General features: G+C 41.5%; 1 protein-coding gene across 2 annotated transcripts; it reads right to left on the minus strand.

Moving 5' to 3' along the window:
* Window positions 1–1573: 1573 nt before the first annotated feature.
* Window positions 1574–18779, minus strand: e2f4 (E2F transcription factor 4). Of its 2 annotated transcripts, none has more exons than XM_034685786.1 (11): window positions 18112–18779; window positions 14702–14811; window positions 10601–10762; window positions 8867–8910; window positions 8715–8779; window positions 8439–8627; window positions 8130–8211; window positions 7817–7963; window positions 6586–6633; window positions 6434–6478; window positions 1574–3524 (listed from the first exon to the last, which is right to left on the minus strand). In XM_034685786.1, exons 1-11 carry the CDS (start codon window positions 18274–18276, stop codon window positions 3409–3411), a joined length of 1173 nt encoding a protein of 390 aa, XP_034541677.1. In that variant the 5' UTR covers window positions 18277–18779; the 3' UTR covers window positions 1574–3408. The 2 variants fall into 2 exon arrangements, with proteins under 2 accessions (XP_034541677.1, XP_034541678.1); XM_034685787.1 differs by having other exon boundaries at window positions 7817–7960; window positions 18112–18586.
* Window positions 18780–19255: the final 476 nt, after the last annotated feature.

Raw genomic sequence — 19255 nt, forward strand, 5'->3', positions numbered from 1 at the left:
GATTTTATAATTTGTATGATTATGACCACATTATTAAAACATTAAAACGAGGCCTTCTGTCTCCTTTAATCAAACACAGAGATTGTAAGTGAAAAAGCACACAACTGTTTACTTGATTGTTCGTTTTCCTTGTTTTTAACATTTTACAGTCATTTCTTGTGTTATGATTATGTGTATCTGAAACCCTGTAAACTGTGCCACTGCCTGTCTTGGCCAGGATGCTCTTGAAAATGAGACCTTATAATCTCAATGAGTTTCTCCTGGTTTAATTAAGGTTAAATACATATCGCAAATAATCAATCAATCTTTATTTATATAGCACCAATAAACAACACGTTATCCTCAGACTCTTTCCAAACAGAGCAGGTCTAGACCGTACTCTATGTTCTATTATTAACAAAGACCCAACATCAAGACAGGATCAGATCCAGTCCCATCTTACAGACAGGACTCAGTCTGATCTCATCTTAATCCACCATGAGCAGAGCACTTTGCAGCATTTAGCAAGTTACAGTGGCAAGGACAAACTTCCTTTAACAGGCAGAAACCTCCAGCAGGACCAGACTCATGCTAGACACACATCTGCCGTGTTGGAGAGAGGGATAGAGGGAGATGAAGAGAGAGAGAGATAATAGTGGTGAGACGGATAGTAGTAGTTGTAGCAGCTGGAGTCTGGCACGAACTCAGCAGCAGAGATCCAGAGGAACCTACGAGACAAGGGAGCTCAGGGACTCCAGAAAGGTCTATGGTTAGTAACTTTAATGGGACAGGAAGAGTTAAAGTAAGTGACAGACAGACAGAGGAGAGAGAGGGAAAGACAGGATCCCAGTGTGTCAGTTCTCCAAGCAGTCTAAGCCAATGGGAGCTGGTCCAAGCCTGGTCCAGCTCTAACTATAAGCTTTATCAAAAAGTAAAGTTTGAAGCCTACTCTTAAAAGTAGAGAGGGTGTCTGCCTCCTGGACCCTGACCAGTAGATGATTCCAAAGGAGAGGTGCCTGATAGCTGAAGGCTCTACCTCCCATACTACTTTTAGAGACTTTAGGTACTATGAGCAGGCCTGCATGTTGGGAGCGTAGTGTTCTAGAGGGGTAATAGGGCACTATGAGCTCTTTAAGATATGAAGGTGTCTGACCACTAAGAGCTTTGTAGGTCAGAAGAAGGATTTTAAATAAGTCTAGATTTTATGGGGAGCCAGAGTAGAGAAGCTAACATTGGAGAGATGTGCTCTCTCCTCCTAGGTCCTGCTGCAGAGTGGAGGAGCACATATTGACGGTAGAAGACACCACCTGTGGAGTTCTTTGGTGTTCCTTGGAGGTCTGTACCTCACAGTGCTCTGATAGGACTCCAGGGTAGCATTCAGGCAGTGAGGTGTTGCTCATGATGCTGAGAATGACTCAACTTCCACTCCTTACTCACTGATGTGTAAAAAACACTTAAATGCTCTGTTATGGATGTAAGTGGTTTAAATAATTTGTCAATGATTGCATTTTATTTTCATGAATATGTAACTGTACTAACTCAGATCAATAACAGCGACGTGACGGCTTCTCAAACTGGAAAACCACACACAATACAAAGAATACCAAAGTATTTATTTTGTGTCATTCGATGCGACTACAGCTTTGCAATGGTTAAAAAACAGTCTGACGGATCGAGTCTCACACGCCAAGACAAACAGACCCCATTCATCCCGCCCAGCAGTGTTAAACTCCCTGGCTGCTCTATTGAAGGATTAGGTGAACTCACGACACTGTCCCAACACAGAGACCGGCTACTGATCAAGGAGAGGATGAGCAGCAACCAATGTGTCCACAGTGAAGTAAAGTGCAACAATGAGACAGGATGCTTCCACAAAGAGCCAGGATTGGTGTAACGATGAAGTGTGGAGGCCCCACATTAGTTGCAGTAATAATATATCTATCAGGTATAAAAAATAAATGCTATTCTATACAAGCGGCAGAGAGGGATATACACAATACTTACATACATGTAATTCAGGGCAAAACAGAACAACATGAATCACGTCAACACTGCGCTTTCAGACTAGTGAGAACCCGCCCTGACCTGAAGCCCCCCTTCCCTCGAACAGAACCATCAATGCTGGGAATTTAAATGTGACAGGAAGTTTTTATAAACCACAAACAGAAGGAAGACTGAAAAAATGTAGATATGGGTCAGTGCCAAATATACAGAACAGGAGCGTTTATCATGACACGGGGACGATATTCACTGCATCAGTAAAAATACATCAGAAATACATACGTCATTTTACATACAAATGAAGGGAGTACAATGCTTTTCATATACATAAATTATAGAGACAGAAGTTGTTTTGGAGAGGGAGAGAGAAGTGATTCATCTGACATACAAGTCATACATACAAGTTAAATATAAATCACAGGCGGTACATCTGTAAAGTTCAAAAGTTCAGAGGCAGAATGAAACCAGAGAGAGCTCATGAATAATCAAACCTCTCTGTGTAGAAGAGTCAAAGCTGAGCTCAGAGGAGACAATGTGTTTCCCTGATGGAGCGACCTAAAGGCATGGATGGAACTGTTCACCTCATCCCTGCATGTGTGATTGGCTCCTCATGTCAGGAAGTGCACACGCTCAGTCTCTAACTCAAACACAAAGACACTTCAACACTGAGAGGTTCGATTAAACATATTGAGCTCTTTGTTGATTCAGAACAATCAACAAAGTAATTGATAAAGAATGGATCTTTGCGTCTGGTACCTTGGTGTTTCTGCAAACCATTGCCCTGCATGCGGTACAAATGTAGTTCATTATAACGTCATAGTTTTGTGTGCTGGTAATACAAAATATATATTCTCTATGTACATGAGGACAGTGCATATTTAACCAGCTGTGTTTGGATTCATTCAGCCATGAGCGAGCAGATGCTGGGAGATGGAAGCTTTGCTCTATTAGTCTGCAATGACTCTTTACCTGACAAGAAAGGGTTTTCTTTTTGTTTGTTTGGAGATCTGACAGAAGTTCAGAGAGCGTTCAATACAAAACTCTAGCACACACACACACACGCGCGCGCACACACACGTAAAGTATGCCCACTCACATTTGCTCAGCAGCACACTGGAAAGCTGAAACACAAACATAGTTTCATCATTCATAACAATCCAAAAATATAATTATTTATTTCCATTGAATATGTTCCTTTGAAAAGCAGTAAGTAAAAGGTTTGTTCTTGGATCTATATCGTCACAAGGCTGTACATCAAGCTACCATCTGACTGAGCTCGAGCTCACTGTGTCAGTGCAGAGGCGTCCTGAAATGCTCGTCGGCTTTCCTGCACCTCTTCTCACCTTCACCGCCAGCGAGGGGGAAATCGCCTGAAGGTAGGCTAGCATGATGGGAAACTGCTTCACGCTCCGACAACACCGTCAGGGGTCAGAGGTTCAGAATGGGGACGTCAAAGAGGTCGCACAGGCCTTCTGTTTCGTCAAGGTTGTAGATGTAGTCGTGGTCACTGGGTGGAGGGGACAGACGGAGGAGAGGCGAGAACACTGGAAGGGAAACAGAGGGAGAGAAGCTTGAGACATGCAGGATGTATGAAAGAAGGACATGAATCAGAGGGCTGTAATTAAGGATGCTTTGAAGTGACTAATTTTCTAGTCATTTAAACCAAATTGGAACCAAACCAAATACTCTAAGGTAAGAAAACACAAAAGAGCACTATTTATTTGAAATGGCTTCACTCAGGATCCCAGTCTGCTGGTTAACAAGATGAAAACGATGCCATACTAAATGAGTTCTAATAACTAAGTTGGTATGAACGAGGGCGTGCGATGGGTTGATGGGAATGATTCATGGTTGCCGATACGATTAAAGGCCGATATTGGTTCATTTAGAACGATACGATCCGAAACGATTCAGTGACTTGAATTCGGTTCAGTAACTTTTTAGACAATAATTCAACCAGTGTTGGTTCTGTCCCAGGCTTGCCACATTCTGGTCCGAAATATTTCAAACGCTTAGCACAGAATATAATACAACTTTCACTCCTGATCCTCTGTTGGCCTTGTTTGGCGCCCCCCTGCAGCCTGATACATCTAAAGTCATGCAGACTGTTCTTGCCTTTGCCACCCTCTTGGCCAGGCGACTTATACTCCTCAAATGGAAACACCCTCAACCTCCGTCTCATAACAGATGGGTGAAAGAGTTGTTACTGTCTATTAGACTTGAAAGGCTCAGGTTTTCCCTCAGTGGTTCCTCAAACTCATTCAATAAGACTTGGAGTCCTCTCTTAAATCATATTGAATCTTTGACTTCCCTGCCTCATTGAAGTAAAACGTGAGAGTGATCAGCACCTGCAGGGTGGGGACAGCACCCTGCTTCTATCTGACACATGCTTCAGTTTAGAGGAGAGCTCTTTGATTATTTCAAACATGGCTCACTGTCTGACTGATGTCTGATCACAGATTATTCTCTCATCTTAATGCACTGTGATCAATGGTCTTGCTAACAAGATGCTCTGCTATCATGTTTTCTTCAGTTCTGTGACCTTTAAGTTCTCAGGTTTTATTACCTTGAATAGACCGTCTAGTCCGACTTTACAGACTTACGCTTACTCTTACACCCAGGTGTAACACAAACAGGGTCCAAGTCCAACTGGTGCACAGAGCTTAACTTTTAGTCTGTCGTAACCATAGACTGTAAAAAAATGGAAGTCCGATCGCTCAGTTGGAAGTGATGCTTCCACAAAAACTGCTCCACCTGGTGGCTGGCTGCAGTATAGGTCAAAAACTCCATCTCCCCCATTTATCTAAATGGGGCTGCAGTCAAACTTAAAAAAATAAATACACGTCGTACGAATGTTTCTCACATCCATATGCTGTGGTGATATGTAGTTATTATTTGACTGTTTTGTGTTCAAGGCCTCTTTTTTCTGAAAAGTTTATTTTTCGTTAGATATCAGATGGCCTCACAGCTAGAAGGTTCCTGGTTCGAATCCCCGGCCGGGCAGGTGTCTTTCTGTGTGGAGTTTGCATGTTCTCCCCGTGCATGCGTGGGTTCTCTCCGGGTACTCCGGCTTCCTCCCACAGTCCAAAAACATGCTCACCAGGTTGATTGATCACTCTAAATTGCCCATAGGTGTGAGTGTGTGCGTGAATGGTTGTCTGTCTCTCTGTGTTAGCCCTGTGATGGGTTAGCGACCTGTCCAGGGTGTACCCTGCCTTCTGCCCGAAGCCAGCTGGGATATGCTCCAGCCCCCCGTGACCCCTAACAGGATAAGCGGTCAAGATAATGGATGGATGGATGGATAGATATCAGAGGTTAAAAAACTGGCTTTTACTTCCAGATTCACTTTGATTGACAGCTGCCATAGAGAGAAACTCTGTAGGACCTTGGGACGGTACGCTGTAGGGCGGAGCTTGTTACAGTGGAAACACACAAATTCCCTGCTGTGCAGACTCTGGCTGCAGAAAATTTACATGATGTCTGCGTTCTGCGGTTCTTCAAAACCTTTCAATTGAAAAAGGCGGAGTGACGCTGTCCATTATATATACAGTCTATGGTGTAACTTTCAGCTTTGAGTCTTACCAAGGCGTACACACAGTAGGTGCACTATCACTTGTTTTAATTCTCTCTTTTTTTGAGTTACACTCCTGACTAAAATTCTTGATAAATTAAGTTTTATGGAATTTGTTGTTTCCATATGCTTTAATGCATGTGTTCAAGGTATCAGACAGAGCCAGACCAGACTACAAAGAGGTCAGTGTCATCAGATCCACACAGGCTGAGCAGCATGGAGCGTTGTTTTGGGGCTATGACACTGATGTTTGATTTGTACACTTCCAGCCAGTTTTGTATTTAAAGGATTAGAAATGTACAGAAGAAGGAAATACACGGTCTCAGAACATCTCCATGAAAGGGTTCATTTTACTCACATATTAGCTGGCGACCAACTAAAGATACAAACAAGTTGATACTAAGTATTGATTTGAAGATGATTTAAAAAATAGTCCCTCTGATTCAACATTTTCATCAACTGTAAAGTGTAAACATTACTGCTTTTCTGATGTCTTTTTTAAAGATTTAGAAACCAACAGCAGCACCTGTGTGGGATCTCCCTCTGTTGCCATTTTCTTCTCACTCAACCAGTCCTGTAACTCTAACAGAGCCCAGACCGTGTTGAGGTTTGTGTTTACTTCGTGTCTGTTTTTCTTAAATTTGGTTGACGTCTCTTTCACTGGGCTCCTTGTGTGTTTAACATCCCTCACTCTGCTGCTGACTAGTCAGCCATTAACCACGATGCTTTAGTTTTGTGCTCTCCAAATAAATTAAGAGTAATATTAAAAGTATCCTCCATATTTTCTACTGATGTTACAGAAAACTAACGTTTTTGCCACATTGTCTTTGGACCAAACATAATCAAGTATTTTACACATCAGGGCGCTATTGTCAAACTCACCCTCTGATGACATCAAGTCCTCCAACAGGTCTCCGCTCATGATCTCTGTCAGAGAAAGAGAGGATGTTAGGAATGTTTTACAAAGATGTTTACACGTGACCAAAGCACAACAGACAAATGTGATGTTTATGCGATTCTCAAGAGACCTGTACCTTTTGTTGGATCAAACATGTCAGAGAGCTCTTTGGGAAAGTCCAACACTAGAAGGAAACGACAGAATCATTACATACAGTTACTACACTACACATGAATAATTATATTAGATTTTCTAATGACGTATCTCAAAGTCTCTTCACACATGGGCGGCACTGAGGATGTTCCTGATGACCAACTTCTCTTTCCCTTGAACTGAATTTATTATTCAGACGAGTTGACACGTCTAAAGGTAAGAAAGAACTCGGAGGACTTCATGGATTAAAAATACTGCGTTTAGCTTATTTAACGGCTGTTTGACACAGTTTATGCCTTTCTTTAATAATGAAGTTGACAGCTTTTTACATTCTCCCAGACAGAATGACAGCTATCACCAACGCCGGACTTCCACCAAATCTGTGTCCGGTCCATCTCCAATCTGCTGCAGTCCGGCTCCGTGCCCTCTCATCCGTCAACACCCACCGTCAACAACCATCAATACACAACATTTAAAATCTAAAATTCAATACGTAAGCATTCATTGGAAAAATTACCTAAAAGAGAGCGACAAAAAAATAACAGCTTGGCCTAGATTAACATTTTTAGACTTGATACTTGATTTGAAGATTATCTAAAAAATAGTCCCTCTGATTCGACATTTTCATCAACTGTAAAGTGTAAACATTACTGCTTTTCTGTTGTCTTTTTTAAAGATTTAGAAACCAACAGCAGCACCTGTGTGGGATCTCCCTCTGTTGCCATTTTCTTCTCACTCAACCAGTCTAAAAGTGTCAATCAACATTAAACAGTTAGGACCTCAGACTACAGACTATAAGTCCATGAGCTGCAAACCTGCATCATTTGGGAAAATGCGTGTCTTCCTGCTCCACCAAGCCCATTAACAGGAGCCACCGCCCCTGATAGTGATGGATGGCTGTGTTACAGCTTAGATATTTAACTTTGTGGGTCTACATTAATAAAAATATATATTATCTGTAACTGCGGTATCAACTAGAGAGGGTGACAGGGTTTACATATCTAGTTAACGTGTAGAAAAAGTTACAAAACCTCAGAGAATTCAAGTGTTCCAACTTTAAGATTCACAGAACCACACACCTCATGACACAAATGACCCGAACAACCCAAAAGATATACTGATATCATCCAGTCTGAACATCTCCATCTTTTAAAAACTGTTTGTTAGAGTCATTGTGAGAGAGAGATGATATAATAGCATTATGTTAAACTCACATTCAGAAGGATCTGACTTAATTGGTTCAAATACTGCCGAGGCTGAGGAGGACACAGATCCATCCAACGAGGCAGAAGACTGTAGTTGCTGGGTTACTGCTGCAGGCGGATCTGCTGTTGGCATGAGTGATGTTGTGCTCGTCACTTCTGTGGGAACAATCATGTTAGTTCTTCATATATCTCAGTACATAGAATATGGTCTCGTGTTAAATACAGCAATAAAAGGTGAAGTGATGATGTTTGTGAAACTATGTGTAAGTGATGTGGATTATTTGGGCTCACAGGTGAACATCGGCAGATTCTCTCACTCTACCTGTCATTGAGACGGACTGGATGGCTGCCAACGTTGTGATAGGACCAGGTTTTATAGAACTTGTTGGAGCTGCTTTTGGGACCTGCAGAGACAAAAGAGAAAGTAAAGGTAAAAAGAGGAAGGTGTAATATTGCTTACAATGTAAAAAAGGAATCATCATTTTAAATAAGTTTTCAAGGTGGTAAAGAAATGTAAGTGCTTCTGGATCAATGTCTTCTCTCGAGTTCATTCAATAAGAGAGGAGTCCTGGGAGTGCTAACCCAGTCTCTAACAGTAAGCAGATCAATACATTCAAAGATCCTGTGTGACCTGGAGAGGAGCAGCAGGTAGCTGAGAGGTAGGCGTTGGTGCTGGGAGGCTTTGAAGGACGTCATCTGGAGGAGGGACGGGCAACACAACAGGGGAGGCACTGGACGGGTCCTTATTGACGAGCAGAACCTCGATGGGACCAGATGTACTCTTGAGACGGATCTGGTATTTCCTCTGTCCGTTGAGGATCTGGGTGGGAAAGATCATGAAACCCCAGCTGAGACACGAGACGAGCAGAACACGCGTAGGATGCTAAAACGCAGACGGATAACTTACAGATTCTGGGATTGGGACCTCTAGTTGTGTGCCAATGGGAGCACGGATTGCCAGGAGCGTGTCGCCTGAGAATGAGGGAAAGGTGTGTGATGAGTGATGGAGACCATGAGACAGAATGATGTCTGCAAGAATAAATCTGCTGCAACAATTACCTTTGAAAGCTCCACACAGGTCTTCATGTTTCACATAGGCCACAGTGCAAAGTGTTAAGGATCAGAGTCCAATATATGACGGACATTAAATAAGAACCATAATTTTGCTCTCAAGTAAAGAAACAGATTTTCAGATGAGTAAGTGAAGTTCAAGATATCCTAACTTTGGAGAACAAACTTTGACCCTACAATTATGAAACTTTAATCACCTCACATTAACCCCCCTGCATGTTTAAAGCCCTAATAATGATATAATAAGGGCTCTTCCCCCTAGAGCCAAAGAAGGCTTTTTACATTCTGAGTAAAACTATCTTATATGTACAATCAGTGTGATGCAGCTTAAAGGACCAGGACAGAGGGCATTTATACGAGCTGTGTTGTTGACAGTGCAGGCAGAATTTGTTGGGATGTGTGCCCAGGATTACCCTCAATAAGATGCCAGATGGTGGTGGGATTGGATATATTTCACTGCTCTGTCATTGTGTCTATAGTTGATGCGTTCCACTCAGTGCAACATGCACAAACGAAACCTAAAAACTGACCGGCACGTGTTTCAAAATGCATATAGCAATGTTTATGTCCGGGTAGTTTATTGTGGCTTGTTTGCTGATGGTTACAGCTGATTTCACAGTTCAACACTTCACTGTAGTTCATTCCTACACCTACAGACTCTTGTGGTCAGTGACTGAAATGCTCTGTACAATGTTTCAGAGGCTGACTACATGTTTACTTTACAAGTGACAGTTAAAAAACTACAACAGCCAAATCAGCTATTACTTCTGCGTCAAATCAACACCGTAGGCTACGCCGTAGGTCCATGTAGCTCCCGCACCTACGCAGAGGCCTACGCACGTAGCTGACGTGCACCTCCTCCAAAATGTAACTACGTGTCGAAACAACGCGGACCACAAGCCCCATGATTGGTCCGCTTGGCGGCATTGTATTTCCAGCTTTTCCAGTACTTTCGGGATCCCCACTCATCGGCTGTGTTTAATCTCCTCCTCTCTATTCTTCCCTCTAGTCATGTCTGTATGATAAACAGCAACATGTATCATTATGTCCACTCTCATGATGTCATCAAAGTGGACTGCCTGCTTTTGCTCTCCATATAGACTGTTCTTTTGTGTTGCAACCAAGCGGCAAACTCCGGTCTCAAATGATGAAGCCAATGCGGAAGTGCTATAAACTGCAATACATCGAAAATCCGCTTGAGGCTGGCTGCAGAAACACCGGAAACCACATAAACATGAATGGGAAAAAGACAATCTTTGCAGCATTAATAAACATGTTTACAGCCTGGTTCAAAAAACGGCTTGGCCCTACAACGCTAATCTCTCTAATGGCACACACTGTACGGGGGGTGAATTTTTTTCTAACGTGACGGTTAAGAAGATATTAAGATTATGAGTTTTGCCCAAATAAGGACATGACTGACGTGACTCCCGGTCGGGAACACACAGCCATTGGCTAAGAGGCTCACACTACGTCACACTCTGCCTAGTTGAGTTCAGCATTACCAATATGGCTGCTGCCGTCGATTTGCTTCAAAACAGCTCTCAGGAACAGATGGGTGACGTCACAGATACTACGTCCATATTTTATACAGTCTATGGTTGCAACAGAATAAACTGTAACCTGCACTCACAAGTACCAGCGCTGATCTTTGGAGACATTTCTGAAAATCTAATCCTATCTGCGACCTACACATGTAACACACTGTGCATTGAAGGATATGGGCTGTTGTTCGAGTCGTCTGTCACGTTCTTGATGCTCTGTTGGACCCAGACCTTCTGCTGGTCTAGCTCATGTTCCCTGAGAGCCAAATCATCCAGCTCGGCCTTCAGATCGATCAGCTTATCAGCGATCTCTCTGGTGTTACAGCCTGGACCGACGCCTCTGAAACACAAAGAGGGACACGTGGTCATGGAGGTACAGCGGGTAAACACATGTCGTTTGTCATTTACAACCAGTGTTATTATTATAACAGGTTACCAGATACATTCCCAGAATACACGCCAAAAAGCGCCACTACAGAATTTCTATTTCAGCGAAGATGAAGTGAATGATACTGTGTGAGCAGGACCTAACACATCTCACCATCAAACATGTGCTCCCTTAACTTTTACACATCACAAACTTTGACAGTGAGAAAAGCACTTAGTGATTAATATACTCCTCCTGAAGGATGAATTCCTTAACGCTGCCTCGGTTTCAGGGTCCTTGGATGCTACATGCAGATTCACTGTCACACTGTTTATGGCTTACAGGGATAATAAAATACAACAGAGCTAGTCTTAATGGTATAAGTAACACCTGTGCTTTATCTGATTTGAAAAGTCAAATATATCTGCTGCTATAAATGACTACACACAAATGCCAACGGATATGGCACAGTTCTTTTGATGTGGATACGAACACCTGCGAGTTTGAGCGAGTAAATGAACCTCAAAGTGTTCTTCTAAATTCAAAGTGTTTGGTTGTGGAGGCTTACGGTTCACTCTTAAACAAGCAGAGGTAGATAACGCACACAACAGGTTGTCTTTCACTGAAATGTGTGCATCTTGTAAAGTTAGAATCAAATGTTTCAGAAGTATTCACACTGTCCTGCTGAACAGTCATCACCCTCCTGTCATGCTGACATAAGCAGTCACAGAGTCACACCTGTTATTGTCACACCATTTAATATACAAGTAAACATGAGCTCAAACATGAACTTTTAGTGCTTTGATGCTGAGATGAATCCTTTTCTACTTGGAAGACACATATGTAGTAGGATTGGTCGATTAGACAACTGGTTCCAAACCTGGGGCCCGGGCCCACCAAGTTGGGGGTCGCCAGAGATCCAAAGCTTTGTCTGCTCTGAGGTTGCCAAAATTATATTTGTCAGTATTAACTACAACCATGATAACACAATAGCAGAATAGTTTATGTTAGTTCATAGTTTTTATAGCAAACATTGATCCTACTGTATGTTTTTTATGGTTGTAGTAACTCGATGTAGGGATGTACATTTTAAGTATTTTCCGTGATTGATTTTTGGAAATGTTAACTATCAATTATCGATTAATTGATTAAAAAAAACCATTATTATTCTTACGTCAAAAACAATGCCAAATACGTTTTTTTCCCCCTAAATTTTATTTTCTACAGCAACAAAATGCATATAACTGACGGTATTGAATACGGGCACACGTTTGACACGCAGAATATGAACGATCAGGCTCATTAAAATATTCTCCGCGGACATAATCTTATAAAGTGAAGGCTCATAATACTAACAGAAAAGTACTTCAGACTCACAGTGTCCAGTTTTCTGTCTACTCGTTCTTATTGAGAAAAATAAACATGTGTATTCGGTCAGGTGTCAGCCGGGAGCGCAACCGGGTCAGAATCAGTCCCGCTGGAGAAAAGCCCAGACGGCTCTGATGTTGCTGATCTGTAAACGTAGCGTACCAGAATTTCCCACCTGTCTGTTGCCTTTGTATCCAAAGGTGAGAAATATCCTGTTTAAAGCTGTCAACCTTCGTGTCCGTGTTGTTGTTGGCAGCAGTTTTGTATTGATCCTCTTTTAAAAAGCGCACGTGGAGACCTGACGCACAGCCGCAGCCGCCAGCTGAGCGTCTCCGCTGTGCGCAACACCTTTAACAGCTGATACACATCGAAACATGCTTTAAACTTAAAACACCTCCCTGATAGATGAGTGTAATATGAGACCACATGATGTTTGTTCCATGTGACGGAAAATTGGTAACAAAAATGTGTGTTTCGAGTAATTTCTTAACAATCAATTAATCGATGATCGATTAATTGTGGTCATCCCTAACTCGATGTCAATACTGTTTAAATTTTGGAAGTCTATCCAGGGGCAGAGGTTGCAAAGTAGCCATGTATAAACACCTGTGTTCATGCAATTAATACAAAATGCAGCAGCAAGAGTTTTAACAAAGACCAGCAGGAGAGCACACATTACGCATATTTCAAAGTCTTTACACGGACTCCGTTTCATTTCCTGTTGATTTTAAAATGATTTTACAAGTTTTTAAAGCACTGCATGGCCTCGCACTATAATACATCCCAGAGATGCTTTTAGTGTATTAACCAGGAAGGCCTCTCAGAGAACAGACACTTTTGGTTAAGCTGTTTTCAGCCATAAATTCCGAGACGATGGAACAGCCTGCCGGAGAATCTGGAGATATTGAGACTTTAAAACGTTAACTAAAAACACATTTATTCAGTTAGGCTTTTATGTAGGGTTTAACAATTGTAATAATTTACTTTTATATTGACTTTAATGTTGTTTTAATATTTTATCAATTTTGTTTTTTAAGTGATCTACTCAGTTTTATTGATATTTTTAGCCTTTATTTTATCTTCAACTCTTATCCTTACCCCTTTCTAATCTATTTATTTTAACTTTTTATATTCTTAATGTTAATTTGATGCTTTAACCTATTTTAAGACACATATTTTATTGTTGTTGGTATGCATTCATCTCTATTTTAATATCCATTTTGCTTGTTTATATGTCTTGCAATTATTTAATTTCTGCTTCTTTCTTCTTTTCAGTCGCTGCAAAGCGTTTGAATTGCATTTGATTTGTATGAAAGGAGCTCTATAAATAAATAAAGATTGATTGATGGCATCTTCTTTATATACTTTGTGAAGCACAGTTTCATGCATTTGTCCCTCTCAAATAAACAAGTGAAGAAATAACTGTCTGTAGATGCAACTGCACAAGAGATACATTTGTCCAAACTTCTTGTGGTAAGATCTTGTGTGTGTGTGTTTGTGTGTGCGTTTGTGTGCGTGCGTGTGTGTGTGCGTGCGTGTGTGTGTTAAGCTTATACAAAACAAAGAGACGTTTGTCTAAGGTAAAGGTTCTTCTGAACATTTTTAAAATCTATGTTTTTTTCTACAGCAGTGCATAGGGATGGGTATGAATACTCGGGTACTCGCCATTGACCCCATTATTCAAGTAGCATTTTGTTACTCACGCACCTGGCAACATAACTTGAAATCATACAGCGTTACATGTGTGACCATGTGCTTTTTGTTTTTGCCTAACTGAATATACTAGGCAGGAAAATAATCAGCGGGATATAAAGGTATGACTTCTCCGGCCACAGCTTCAGCTTTTGAACACACCGGGCCAGATTTCAGCAAAAACATCTGTTTTCCGGCAGCTACGGCAACACTTTAGGGACATGTTATTCAACCGAAAGCGAAAGCACAACAAACACCGAACCGTCTGGGACACCTGAGACATGTCAGTAAAAAAAAGTGATGTCTGGAACTCGAAAAAAACAATGAAGTTAATGTGCAGCGCAACATATGTAGCGTTAAACTTGCATACCATAGAAATACTAGTTTGATGCTTAACCACATGTGCTTAAAGCACAAGGAGAAAACAGTGGAGACAGATAACAGGCAGTCTCGCATCAAGTCTTTTGCTCGCCCTGTTAGCACACGTCGTTGTGACGAAACCAGAGCGGAGAAGATTAGCCTGATAATAACCAAAATGTTCGACTAATCGGGTACAAGGATTACTATAAATTCCCATCCTAGCAGCGCATCACTTTCTTTCCAGGGGCAGCTTTTCTCTGATGCAAGGAAAAGGGGTTGGGAATCAATGAGTTAGACAATTTAGCCTTTTATGACCATGAACAGTCATTTGTATGTTATTAAAGCCTCCAAAATATGGACGTTATTAGTGAGAGGTTTACATGAACCTTTTTCATTGAGGGAAACTGCAAAGAATCCTTTCAAACAGCAGATTTGGCACTTCCTTTTTTCTCTTTCCCCCCAGCTCTATGGAAAACATTCACTTTGACTTACTTCCATTGAATGCTGTTTTTGGATTTCTTCTCTATCAGTCCGATTCCCTCCAAAACATTAGTGATATCGTAGATTCGCCGTTTCTGCCGCACCGCCAAGGTGTCTGCCGCCTGAACAACAGGACAAAAGCATTAAAAATACAACAGAGATTACCAGCGTCTCCTTTAGTACACACACACACACACACACACACACACACACACACACACACACACACACACACACACACACACACACACACACACACACACAGAGATGAAAACACACTGTCGGATCTGTGACAACAGGTACAATGCAATGCAACCAAAAACCATGAAATTTCACCACCCAGTACGGAGAACCACAGTTCCATTCAGACTTCCTTCCCTGTCCAGCCTCTTGGTGTTTAACTAACTTATGATAACCATATGGCTGGAGCAGATAAGAATAGATCTGGCATGAGGACCTGTGGGTGAAAGGGAAGCCTGCTGAAAGAGAGCTATATTAAATCATAAGTGAGTTATTATTCTTATTAACTTGTGCTAAACAAATATTCTGCCAGTGCATGCTTTATCGACTCACCAAACATGTGAGCTAACGTCTAACAATAGGAGCACAAGCCACAGAGTGACTCTTCTTTTGTGCAGGGCAGAGGAGAGAGGGAGTCATGGTCTAATGTGAACTGGTTTCATTATTAAAAAAATGCATTGTGTTTAATGGACACACGAGAAATAGAGAAAGCATGACTGTTTAGTGCTCTAATCCCAAACAAGAAGTGCAAAAGTGAGGTCAAGCAGCGCCTCTCAGTCCAACCACTGAGGTCACTCAGTGTCCACATGTTCCTTTTATCACCAAAACAGCTTTTTATCATTTAAAGAATATTTCTAGAGTGAGGCTGTTTCTCTCTCTGAGCAACACAGAGAGACTAATACACACTTTTATAACCAGCAGGTTAGACTACTGCAATGCTCTCCTTACTGATCTTCCAAAGAACACAGTAAACAAACTGTAACTGATACAAAATGCAGCAGTCAGAGTTTTAAAGAGGACCAGAAGGAGAGCACACATTACGCCTGTTTTAAAATCTTTACATTAGCTGCTTGATGCTTTTGTGTTGATTTTAAAATTATTTCACTAGTTTTTAAGGCACTGCATGGCCTCGCACCAGACTACATCTCAGAGATGTTTTTAGTGTATAAACCAGGAAGGCCTCTCAGATCCTCCGGCTCCTCTGTTTCAGCTGTTCCTCAGAGGAGAACAAAAACATTCAGTGACTCTGCTTTCATCCACGACGCTCCGAGACGATGGAACAGCCTGCCGGAGGATCTGAGAGGAGCTGATAGAGACATTGAGACTTTTAAACAATTTGTATGAAAGGTGCTCCATAAATAAAGCTTGATTGATTGACTGACTGTGGAAGAGAAAGTGTTTTATTACACAAAGTGATGCATGGCTGGTCAAGCTGCTCTCTGGTGCACTGGGGCGTGTGAGACAAACAATGGCAGAGTTTTCATCTATTTATATTTCAAATTTGACAAGTGTAGATAAGTCATATAACAACTGTTTTTCTTTAATTAATTAGGGGGCTTTTGAAGAGTAAAAGGTGCAAAGACCACATTGATCTCAACCTTTATCTCATCAAAGCAAACCCCTGCTAGTTCTTAGAGTGTTGGTGGAAGTGTAAGTGCAGGTTTTCACTCAATAAGGGTCTGATGGCCAAGACTGTGCTGCAGGACACATTCAACTTTTTAAAACTACACATTAGGGATGTAAGGATATCGCAAATCGGTAAAACATCGATACAAATAAGAGTGGATTAAAATCGATTCAACATAATTTGTATCTGGATATTATTATTAAACAGAAGGCGCTATCTGCATTATACTCCGCTTGTTCAACATCATTAAGTCAGCTGACTGAAGGTGATGCTCACAGCGGAGACGCTCAGCTGAGTGACAGGTCTCCATGAGCGCTTCTTTTCTCCGCTGCTGGACTGATTCTGACCCGGTTGCACTCCTGGTTGACACCTGACCGCGTTTAAATGCTCATTTTTCTCAATAAGAACGAGTAGACAGAAAACTGGACATAGTGAGTCTACAATCTGATCCTGTTTAGTTGACTTGTTGCAGTAAATCCACATGTTGAAGTCTGTGTCTTCACTCTATGACCATGCATCCACAGAGAGTATTTAAGCCTGCTCCTCACGTTGATATTCAGCCTGTTAACATTTTGAACACCTCAATATGATCTGTAGCTGTTTAATACCGTCAGTAATATATACTGTGTCGTGAAGGAAAATTAGATTCAGCGGGAAAAACTCATTTGTCATTATTTTTGACATGGAAATGTTTGCGTGTTTTTTAATGATTAATCGATAATTGATGGTTAACATTTCCAAAGATCGATCATGGAAAATACTTGAAATTTTCATCCCTAATTTCAAGAGATTAACCTTATTTGTTTTAATATTTAATACTTTCATCTGGGAATCTTTCACTTTCCATTTCTCTATTGTTCTGAAATTTTCCAACAAGGTATTTTTGTGCGGTCATTTTAAGTTTTTTTGGAAGGTCCTGAAAAAAAGTGTGCAGTGGTTTTATTTGAGTTACAACACACCTTCAAAATGAAAGTGGATTACTTTGTTTACGAAAAAAATATATATCCCAACCATCCATAACTGAGAATTGAAATAAAATAATAGTTATTTAAATTTTGAGTTCAATCCAGTTTTCTTGAAAATCGTGAGTGAACCAAAAATCGTGATTCAAATCGAATCGTGGGTTGAGTGTATCCTTACATCCCTACTACACATATCATTAAAAGCTCATACACTGGCCTTCAAAACATCTGCTGAAGACTGAGTGAGTGAACCCTTGACGTTAAGGAACAATGACTATCAGTCAGGAATTATTGTTCATGTGTGAAGATGCAGAAGCATTTGCTCAGAAGGGGGACTACAAAAGCTTGACCCAGTTTTTTAACTCAGGATCTGCAGGGGGGCAGAGTCTGCAAAGTTCAGCAGTGTCACAATAAAACCAAAAACAGCGTGTAACTCTACTTTTAAATAACATCTATAACACAACACAGAGAATAAGTGAAGGTTTGAAAAGCATGAAGTGTGTTAGTGTGGATCCTGCAGCTTTTACTGAGCTCATGTTTGTTACAAGAGTGTTACACAAGTATGTGTCTTAGAGGATGAAGTTAGAGTGTCTTTTTGTTTCCACGTGATGATAATAAAGTGTTATAATAAAACCTAAGGGTTGTGTAAAAACTAGGAAGCCATAAGGAAAGAGATAGCACCCATTCAGATTAGCCTGTCACTGGGCTAAGCTAAGCTACCATGCTATCTGAAATGCATTGAACTTAACGACAGCAGGCTGGCTCAAAGTGACATGTGCTAGCTAACAACAAAGGCTGGGCTGCATGCTCACCGCCTTCAGATCCAGCACCCCGTCCTTCGCCTCCTGTAATAGAGTCACAAACTTGGTGGTGAGCAGCCCCAGACTCTTCTCGTGCCTGCTGGGAGTCTGTGGCTGCAGGGAGTCCCCCACAGCTCCCAGTTCGCCTCTGTTACTGGCCGTCTCCAGCTCCATCATCGCCACTCGGGACCAGCTCCGTACTTCCCCCTGCCTCCCCGACCAAACCCAGCCAGCGAGCCCAGGAAAGCACGACCCACCGCCGCAGCCAGATAGACGAGAAGGCTGGTGAGATGTAAGGGTACAGAGAGGGGGTAAAGGAGCGACTCTGATCCGGTTTCTGTGAAATGATTGAAGTAAATCGAGCTGAACTGGATGAGGACGAGAATTCAATGAGCGAGCACTCGGCGGAGAGAGCCGTTGGCCACGCGAGGTATGACGGGACGGTTAAATTTAAGGGACCGTCCACAAATACTCTCACCGATTCAAACGCGTGTTACCAAATAAAAGCGACTTTGTAAGGATTTTAAAATATATTATACCATTTTTGTCCTCTGTAGATATATTTGACCTCTTTCTAAGCTCAATAAAAACTCTTTCTATTTTTTTTAAGGCTGTGAAACTCTGTTTTCGGATCTGTGGGTGGTTGCTCCTTTCCCTCGCTCCCTTACCTGCTCAAACTTGAAGAAAACACACGCACGCGTTCATGAGTCTGCGCACACCCATGCACACCACACGCGCTGGCCTGGATATTCCCATTGGAATCATCGAAACTGAAATCAATTTTTTAACCACTGTCAGTAAGCTTTTATTCAATCCAGACTCGTACATTAGAAGGCGCTTTATACATGCCATGAAATTATATGTTTTCTCACCAAAACAGAAGAGCAAACTCAGTCTGCAAGACTGTAAAAAGTGGTTGAAAGCCCTGTAAATGAATTTAAAGGAGTTTAACTCATGCAACACTCGACTTATCAAACAGTTGTGCTCGAAGTACGTATTCAATCGCCCTGAGTGTGTTTTTTATCCTGTGTGTGTTTATAAAAACCTGGTACAATTTTATTCGTGCAATAACTTACCTTACTATCGATTCATAAGATAGAAGTGTACATATACATCTGTTACATTTGCTATGTTTTATTTGATCTTATTTTATATT

This window comes from Notolabrus celidotus, chromosome 6 (assembly GCF_009762535.1).
Source record: "Notolabrus celidotus isolate fNotCel1 chromosome 6, fNotCel1.pri, whole genome shotgun sequence".
NCBI classification, from domain to species: Eukaryota; Metazoa; Chordata; class Actinopteri; order Labriformes; family Labridae; genus Notolabrus; species Notolabrus celidotus.

Excerpts from the sequence above, each read along its gene's own strand:
- e2f4 (XM_034685786.1), bottom strand. The coding sequence starts at position 18,276 with ATGATGGAGCTGGAGACGGCCAGTAACAGAGGCGAACTGGGAGCTGTG. Across the intron at positions 8,911-10,600 it reads GACGACTCGAACAACAGCCC|TGTGGCCTATGTGAAACATG; the intron begins ATATCCTTCAAT and ends AACACTTTGCAC. Across the intron at positions 8,780-8,866 it reads CCTGTGTGGAGCTTTCAAAG|GCGACACGCTCCTGGCAATC; the intron begins GTAATTGTTGCA and ends CCTCATTCTCAG.